This window comes from Sinocyclocheilus anshuiensis, unplaced genomic scaffold (assembly GCF_001515605.1).
Source record: "Sinocyclocheilus anshuiensis isolate Anshui unplaced genomic scaffold, SAMN03320099.WGS_v1.1 scaffold914, whole genome shotgun sequence".
Classification (NCBI taxonomy): domain Eukaryota; kingdom Metazoa; phylum Chordata; class Actinopteri; order Cypriniformes; family Cyprinidae; genus Sinocyclocheilus; species Sinocyclocheilus anshuiensis.
The window spans coordinates 733,361-742,481 of record NW_015539870.1 but is presented as its reverse complement, the minus strand read 5'-3'; the positions used below and the strand labels follow the sequence as shown (position 1 = coordinate 742,481).

The 9,121-nt window shown below is 39.4% G+C and overlaps 1 protein-coding gene across 2 annotated transcripts in view; it reads left to right on the top strand.

Moving 5' to 3' along the window:
- The window catches only part of LOC107685064 (membrane-associated phosphatidylinositol transfer protein 3-like), a 93,523-nt gene that overhangs the window by 73,680 nt on the left and 10,722 nt on the right, over positions 1-9,121 (top strand). For both annotated transcript variants that reach the window (XM_016481520.1, XM_016481519.1), the window contains exons 11-13: positions 2,731-2,931; positions 3,598-3,746; positions 6,104-6,220. In XM_016481520.1, coding sequence (XP_016337006.1) covers positions 2,731-2,931; positions 3,598-3,746; positions 6,104-6,220 — 467 coding nt within the window. The remainder of the gene's footprint in view (positions 1-2,730; positions 2,932-3,597; positions 3,747-6,103; positions 6,221-9,121) is intronic.

Genomic DNA, 9,121 nt, shown 5'->3' with positions numbered 1-9,121 from the left:
TATTTCTTCCAAAGCAAAAGTTTTTTTTTTTTTATCCTGAAACAAACTGTTATTGTACCAGTGTAAGTCCCAAATTGAACTAATATAGGATCTGGTTCAAAACTATGTCAAATATATCTGGAAAAAAATGTCACTTTGGACACATAACAGTAAGACAGGTTAGAATCTAAATAATTTATTATTTTGTTCAGAGACAACAAATAAGAAACACTATGACAGGTGTCGATTTTAAAAGTTTTGCCAGGAACAGCCATTATATACATGTTCACTTTGATTAGTTTGCTGAAGCATGTTGCCAAATAACATGAACCTTCAACATACTTTGTCTATGCCAAGACAAATGTAGGAAGAAATGTTTTCAGTGAACTTTCAAAATTTGCTTTGCTTGAGAAAACATGAAAATATAAATTGTGTGTGTGTGTGTGTGTGTGTGTGTGTGTGATTTAGTCAAGTTAGTTTTGCATCAACTGATGTGATTTTCAGTAATCGCGAGGCAGCAACAGCACATAATGAGAGGGTGTGGCTCTGAGTGTGTGAATAAAGGGGGCGTGGCTCTGAGTGTGTCAAGTCAAGTCAAGTCACCTTTATTTATATAGCGCTTTTAACAATACAGATTGTGTCAAAGCAACTGTACAGCATTAATTAGGAAAATAGTGTGTCAATAATGCAAAGTGACAATAGTAAACACTCATTTTTCAGTTAAAGGCAGTTCATCATTGAATTCAGTGATGTCATCATCCAGCTCAGTTCAGTTTAAATAGTATCAGTGCAATCAAGTCAACGATATCGCTGGAAATGAAGCGTCCCCAACTAAGCAAACCAGAGGCGACAGCGGCAAGGAACCAAAACTCCATCAGTGACAGAATGGAGAAAAAACCTTGGGAGAAACCAGGCTCAGTCGGTTGGCCAGTTCTCCTCTGGCCAGACGAAACCAGCAGTTCAATTCCAGGCTGCAGCAAAGTCACATTGTGCAGAGGACTCAACTGGCTCCTGTGGTCTTGTCCCGGTGGCCGTCGGAGACAAGGTCTTTACTGGGGATCTGTATCTGGGGCTCATCTAGTTGTCCTGGTCTCTGCTGACTTTCAGGGCTGTAGACGTCCTCTCTAGGTGCTGATCCACCATCTGGGCTGGATACGTACTGGATCCGGGTGACTGCAGTGACCATCTGATCTGGATACAGACTGGATCTGGTGGCTACGGTGACCTCGGAATAAGAGAGAAACAGACTAATATTAGCATAGATGCCATTCTTCTAGCGATATAGCAAGTACATCGGGTGTTAGGGAAACTTTCTATATGAGTATCTGTGGCAACTAGGCATTTAAAATGGTGTCATACTTGTGAAAATAAGCTGATATGATTTATAATGTGTCCTCCCCTCGCTTTTTGGAATCCTACACTCCTGTCTGTTACAGACATTCAACCATCCCTGCCCCCCACATTTCAGTGACTGCCATCATAATCGAAGCCCTGGCCATTTGTGAGCCCATGGCAGTGGCAAATGAGAGAAGCCAATTGCTGGAATGACAGAGGAGAGGTGCTCTTCACCACCTGCCAATGTCACACACACACATATTCCCGCTTACACGTGCATGTGGTTGTGCCCATAATGTGGGCCAACCTAATGGGGTGTTTTCTGCACAGGCTGCTGGACTAATGAAAACGGATTCAATTTACCCCTGTCAGAAATAACAGGCCATGTGTGCACAAGGCAGCAGGCATATAAAGGGACAGATTAGCCAAGGTGGGCACTTAAAGAATTTCTGCCTGCATGTCATTCTGTGTTCTCAAAGAGGGAGGAAAGGAGAGCACTTGATCCCTGTCAGAAAGAATTTAGGGCCATTGCACAAACATAGTTTGACGTTGTGGTGAGTTATATTGAGAGTGAAAGGGAGGCTTTTGTTGTTTTGCTTGTGCAGTGGCTGAGGGTTTTATAAATTCAATTTAAACAGGCAATTCTGGGGTCATGGTGTGGTGTTGTGTGTAATCGTACCAGTTATCTTTCTTTCTGTTTTTCTCACACACAAACACACATATTGCATATGCATTTATATTCACAGTCTTTCCATTAAATCAAAGAAAATCCCTAAAACGAGACAGATTATGACATATCAGTTATTTATCACTTGAAATTGTATATATAGAAAATCTATATATATATATATATTTATTAATTTAATATAAATTAAACTTTATATCAATTGTATTAATTTATATTAATATAATTTAGTATATTAATTTATATTATCACTTGAAATTGTATAAATTAATTTTGTAGATAGATGTTTAACAAAGCTGGTCCAATTTAATTATAATTTAATTTTTTTTTTAAGTTGTTAAGACATTAATGAAAAGACAATCACATGAAAAAATAAAACGTAGAGAATTGTTGTATTATTGCAGCTTTGGTTTAACAGTAGGGTTTTCATTTCCCAGATACTTTCCAAATTAAGTACTGAACCCAATACTTGAACATTATTTTTATCTTTCTTTTAAAAGATGTGTTAATTACAAAAAAAAGGTAAAGAAATATTGGCATTAAATGACAGATTCTGTTGACAACCCTAGTTTCATTTCATCAGTCACCCATTGCTGTTTGTTCTGTCTAAGGTATTGATTCTTTATTAGTACCAGAGGCGGCAGATATTGTACTGAAGCCAAAATTCTGATATTGATCCAACCCTAATCTACATATCCAACTGTCACCATCATGATCTTTTTTTTCTCCAGTCGATGAAATCCACAGCTACCCTGATGTATTCCTGCCCGGGAGCACGGTTCCTGTGGGCGCTCCGCACTCCTCCTCTCCCCAGACAGAGCACAGTGCAGGTGGGCGGGTGGGCCGAGAGGTCCGCAGGTCCAGTTTGACCAGCATGGACAGCCAGTTTTCGGGCTGCTGGGAGAGCAGGCTGAGCAGCACCATCACCAACAGTGAGTGGGCAGCGGGTGGGCGAGCTCCGGGCACAAACTTAAACTCTCTTACTAAGTTTATCTAAAGCTCTTTGGTCTTTTGTCAGACCTGCTCTTCACTCCATACTGCGCAAACCATTAGAGATGAAAAAATTAGAGATGCTTTTTGCTCTCCAGCCAAGCAATGCAGTGTTAAGGGCTCTCTATGCTGCCAAAAGGGCTGCTGCAGTGTATCTCTTTTCAAGTAGATCATATTTCAGCTGCAGAGAAAGGGCATAATGGCAGTTATTAGTCCAAAACATGGCAGTTTTATTGACACTGCTTTATTCTTATAAGATCTGTCTGTCTCTGATGAGATATATATATAATGGTATAGTAGAGGCAAGTGTGCAATAATGTTTAGCTTTATTCTCTATTATATGTTTTTCTCTTTTAAACAAGGGCATAACAATGGTCTTAAAAGTGGGGAAACACATTATAAACCCTGTCATTCTAGTTTATGAATGTTAATTAGGTGACACTGTCCTCCCAGTAGTAACTGAAAGTTATGTGTTTGCCAGGTACCTGCTTTTATCGTGCTTTAATCATTAAATAAATCATACTGACTTCAAACAAATGTGAACAGTTGTGTGTATTAACCAAACTGTGTTTTGTGTGTGTGTGTGTGTGTGTGTGTGTGTGTGATAGTTTCCAGTAGCTGGTGGGGGTCTAAGCGGTTGGATTACGCTCTGTACTGTCCGGACGTTCTGACATCATTCCCCACAGTGGCTCTTCCTCATCTGTTCCACGCTTCTTACTGGGAATCCACCGATGTGGTCGCCTTCCTTCTGCGACAGGTACATTCAGAGCCATTCCCATTAAACATGGAACAAAGGTCAAAATCATTTTTCATTTTGCTATGGGACAGTGACACCTCAAATCATCCCGAGTTGTGTGGCGGACTACCCTGAACTTCGTAGGAGTTTGCTACAGCCATTGTATTTTTTTATGCATTTGTTTTATTGTGCATCTTTAAGGTCAAAGTAATGTAAATAACTTTCGGACTCCCTGACTATTGCTCTCCTCATGTCAGAGAAATCAAATTAGTCCTACGTGACAAGACTGCAGGACTTGCCTTTCACCAAAGAAAGATTTTAGATTCCCTGTTCTCACAACCTCTATCTGTCCTTTATCAAAAGAGTCCCTTTCTCACTGTCCGCTCTTCTTAATATGTTCCTAACTCGTGCCCTTCCTTCCTCTCTGTCTTCTGTGCTGGAAATTTTGATTCACCCAAAGAACTGTATCTTATTCTAATATGCATTTTTTATTCATATCAGCAGTACCTCTGGCTGAGAGACAAATAAATGTGGCACATCCTTCACTTTCAGAGACTTTTGAAGATCAAATCACTAATGTAGTTCTCAATGCAGATGTACATGGTCTTCACTTTAGAGTGTCAAATGCAAATGGCACCTCTTATTAAATTCACTCTTAAGAAGCGGCCTCGGCACAGGTGGAGAGGAAGTAGTCAATTTAGGCAAATCATAGACCAATCTATCTTTCTGAATGCAGCTCCTTCAGAATTGTCTTTGCCTGCGTGAAGGAGAGAAATAGAGCTGACAACATTTCCAGCTGCAGTGTTTGGTTTAGGGGTCACACGCCAGATAGTGGTGTTATCTGTGTGCAAATTTTGTGCTTTTGGTTTCATGATTTATGTATTTGGTCTAATTTGTTTGTGTTTTCCTTTTGTGTATTTTGTGTTCCTCAGGACCTTTTAAACTGAAAGCTGTTATTGTAGACACCATTATGACATGATCAAGTCATTACACACCACTTATACATTTTGAAATGTCATGTGAAAAGATGGAGTCTTGCCAAAGTGTGTACAATCATTCAGAGATTTAAATATGGGTTGTTAAGTATGGAAAAACTGGGGATTTCTCTGTATTTTTATGGTTACTTCAAGTGACGTGACTATGTTATTTTACTATTTATAGTTTTTATTTTTAATTACCTTTTATTTTCATGTTTCAGTTTTCATTTTAATTTTAGTCATTTTGTTCTGTGCTTTTATTATTTTCATAATGTTTTGTTTCTATTCAGATTTCTTTGATTTTAGTTTTGTAATTTTAGTACTTCAGCTTAAACTTATTTGATTTCAGTAAATTGCTAAGGCAACATTTCTCATTGTTGAAGTTTTTCGAAGTTCAAGTTTTCATCTAATATTTATAATTTATTTCATTTCAGCTTTATTTCAACAAGCGAATTTGCTGTTTCAGTTCAATAACAGCACTGACATGAGACTGACACCTTCTCTTAGACATGATGTGATTTCTATTTCTGCCTCATTACACTGGGCAGCCCCACCCACACTGAAATCTTATTGGTCCAGCCACTTCATCCACATGGTGGTTTATTAAACAATCGAATATGTTATGATTGGCTATGACTGTAACATCAATTTGAATGGGAAAAATTATCACTTATGTCACTGGTATTCGGTTAAGGCCTCCAAAGACAGTCTGCATACAATAAAACCTTTATAAAAGTCAAAATTTGACATGATTTTGCAAATATTTAGGTCCTAAAGTACAGCTATCACAAATCCTCAAGCCTTAAGAGTAAGACGAAAAACTAGGAAACACAATCTCCTTGACCTGGCTCAAATGCTCAAAACAAAAATGTTTTATCTACAACTGAATCCACTGAGGGATATATATATATATATATATATACCTACATTCTGATTCAGTCAGACCTGTGCAGTAGCAGCACTTAAAGGATGTTGTGTTGTTCATCCTTGAGGAAAATAGCTTTTCTTATTTACGCATGGATGGAAAATGATGACAACTTGACTATTCATCCCTTAAGAAAAAGGACAATACTACTGATTCATAGATTTAACACCACATACAACCCATACTTTACTGTCCATTTTGTATAATTTCTATCCAAGGATAATGTGCAGATACTACTAGAAGTTGTTTGTAGTCCATCATTCCAGCATCTGTCTCAGCCAATGGCATACATTTAAGGTGGGATAACCTGTTTTTTAACCAAGGGCAGGCAGGAAACCTGTTATCTGTTGGAAAACAATTGCAATTCTGTGTGCTGCTTCTAATTCCACATTTCACCTTTAACCTCCCTTAGAGGTTGCATAGCCTTGTTATAACAATAATGATTGGTTACTAATATCTGTGTGATTGATTGACAGGTGATGCACTGTGACTATGTGAAAGCCCAAGAGATGGACAACTCTGACTCCGCCCCCTTCTCACCTTCAAGTCTAAGGGAAAAGTGGCTACGCAGACGCACACACGTCAAGCTTAGGGTAAGGACAAACATGTCCAAGCTGACAAAAACACATTGTCACATACATAGGAAAACTTCCAAACACCATTAAGCTTTGTTCAAGTTCAACTTACTCTTCATTTTAAGTGTCTGTTGTGATTAATTGTAGACCTGTGTGCATGAAATCTGCTGAGTAATGTTATCCATCAGATAGATGTCAGTGTGATAGAGATATCCGTCTGCAGCAGTGTCAGACAACGTTTGCCTCTTGAAATTGATTTTCAGTGGTTAATATGTGGGTATATTATTTTTCTAACCCCATAAAAACATCACCGCATGATATATTGGTACTATATTGGTTATTGACTGAGTTTTTTTATTTATCAAATCAGTCAATGTTGGATACTTAAAGTTGCAATATAACAGAATTAGCAGCAGATGTTTTCTTCCGTATTGTGACATAAATCCAAATAATACAGATTATCAGAAGAAAGAAAAAAATGTAGGCCAGGGACTTTGTTCCGTTCATCGGCCGTTAATTGGATGGAGGCATCTCTGAATGCGAGCTTGATTGTAAGAAAGGGGTGGGTTTAAACAAACTAAATGATTGGAGAAGTCTGGCATACGTCACCAGAGGAGTCTGAGATTTCACTGGATAACCAAGAATTTTAATATCAGTGCCTAATTTAAATCTCTAATAATAATAGTAATTAAAATAATTGTCTGGTCTCTATGTCAGATTGTAAAGTATATTGTCTGCTGTCACTGTAGATTTTGATGTAATAGCTGTTTGATTGGGGACATTTTTTTGGCCACTATATTTAAATATCCAGGGCATTTTTGTCCCTTTTGAATGGCATTTTTCCCCCCTGAGCCCTGGCTAATTTCTGACTCTGGTCTGCAGATTCAGACAGACATAGATGCGCACATACATATCACTCAAGTAAAAATGTGGACTGCAGCAGAGTCCTGACATTGTAGAAGAACTAAAAATATCCTCCCTCTGCCAGTGCTTTGAGTTTCTCAAATGCGGCACAATAGCTCAGCGTGTGTGGGCAGAAATCTGCGCCTTACGAGAATAAGCATCACGGCCGACCTTGATTTACAGCTCGGAGGCACATCAACACAATTATCTAGCAGTGCTGCTGAAAACTACTGCCTGTGCAGGTTTACAGGGTATTTTAGCACCCGCTTTCAAAAGAACCCGCCATAGCAAAGACCAATTCTTCCCAGTCCTTCACTGAGGTTAAGTATAGCTCAGTGAAACACTTCTGTATTATCACCGCCACCTTTTCTTTTCACGGGGAATGGTTTTTTGATCACTCAGGACCTTGATCTGAAATTGTGGTTATTTCTGCTGCCTGCTGAGCCCTTCTGAATGCGCTCATGGCCTCAATAGCATTTGATCAGAGCTCTTGCTAGCCTTTCAAGTCAAAGGCGTTTCTATGCAGTCATGTTGTTTTCGAAAGACTCTCCTGATTCTATTGAGACCCTGAATGCCTCTGTATTTTATATGCAGCATCATTCTGGCTCAGTGAGCGAGCTGCAAGGCATAAAGTCGGCACCAATCTGGATCCATTCCACAAACATACATGCTTTTCCTAAACAGCAATTTGCTCCCGATTAGTCTTGTGTCTGAAGATTCACTCAGGTGTGTTATCAGCACATATGGTGGTGTGTTGCTTGTTGGCTGTTTGTGCGCATCTCATCGGTATGTGTGTTGGTTTGGAAGCTCATCATATGGAAATCATGTATGGGCCTATGCCAAGATGAATTATTGACTGACTTAATATGTAAAAATCGCTGCAAGCTGAGAAATGTTTAGCCGCTTCATTAAATGACAAATCTGCACAATCATTCCCATTAGCTTGTGTGGGCTAATGATTTATGTGGCTGTACAGCTCTTTGTGGGCTCAAGCCATACCAACATGATAGCATAATATTCACAGTCACAGTATTTAGCTTCACATCCAAAAGTGACCATGCCAAGAAGTTATTTTAAAGGAGACATATTATGCCCCTTTCGGGCCTGTCTCTTTAAATGCAAATGAGCTGCTGCTCCCGGCCTCCTTTTCCAGAAAAGAGCTGCGCCTTTACAGCTCGTACCTGCTAAAAACATTTTTTTTGGTTCTGATTATCATGTTTATCGTGCTGAAATCATAGCTCGTACCTGCTAAAAACATGTTTTGGTTCTGATTATCACACTGAAATCATGCGTGTTAAACCATATTAGTTTAAACTTCTGAAATACGGTTTTCTGAGTGCACACATCCGAAGCACAAGGACAGAAAGCGGCTGTCACATCATGTAAGTACTTAACTAAGTTCTCATTCACACACAAGTTTACGTTTAAAACACACACGAGTTACAAAAACAGTCGGTTATGTCTGTGAAGGTAAACTGCTGGGAAATAAATATTTAGATCTGTGTGGCAGCAGCAATATACAGTATACAGTAAATAAATCAATAAATCCACTGCTCTCTTGTCTCCTCTGAGGCTGGGACTCTAAATAGTGTTCTATGCTCGTCTGTGCAGCCAAAAACAGAACAGTTAGCGTGTTTTGCTAAAATTTTCGCCATGGCATTAGAACTAGTACACCGTTGTCGCTTGCGAAATCAAAATGACGGCGCTGTGGCTGGAAACCATAGACTGTATAAAAACATGGACGTAGGGTCTGTGATGTCACCCGTAGGTTTCTGAAGAGCGGTTTTGAAGCTCAAAGTGGGCGGAGCCAGCCGTTGCCATCTTGGCAGCGCGTCACCGCGTGTCACTCCCGGATAATCGAAAACGGGCAAAGAGGCGGGAGCTGGTTGCTGAAACCACGCCCACCTAGCTCGACATCAGTGACAGCAGCGGCAATCCACATGTCACTCAAGTGGCCACGCCCTTAATTATGCAGAACTTTAAGGCTTATTATAATTTAAACGAATGAGTTATAAA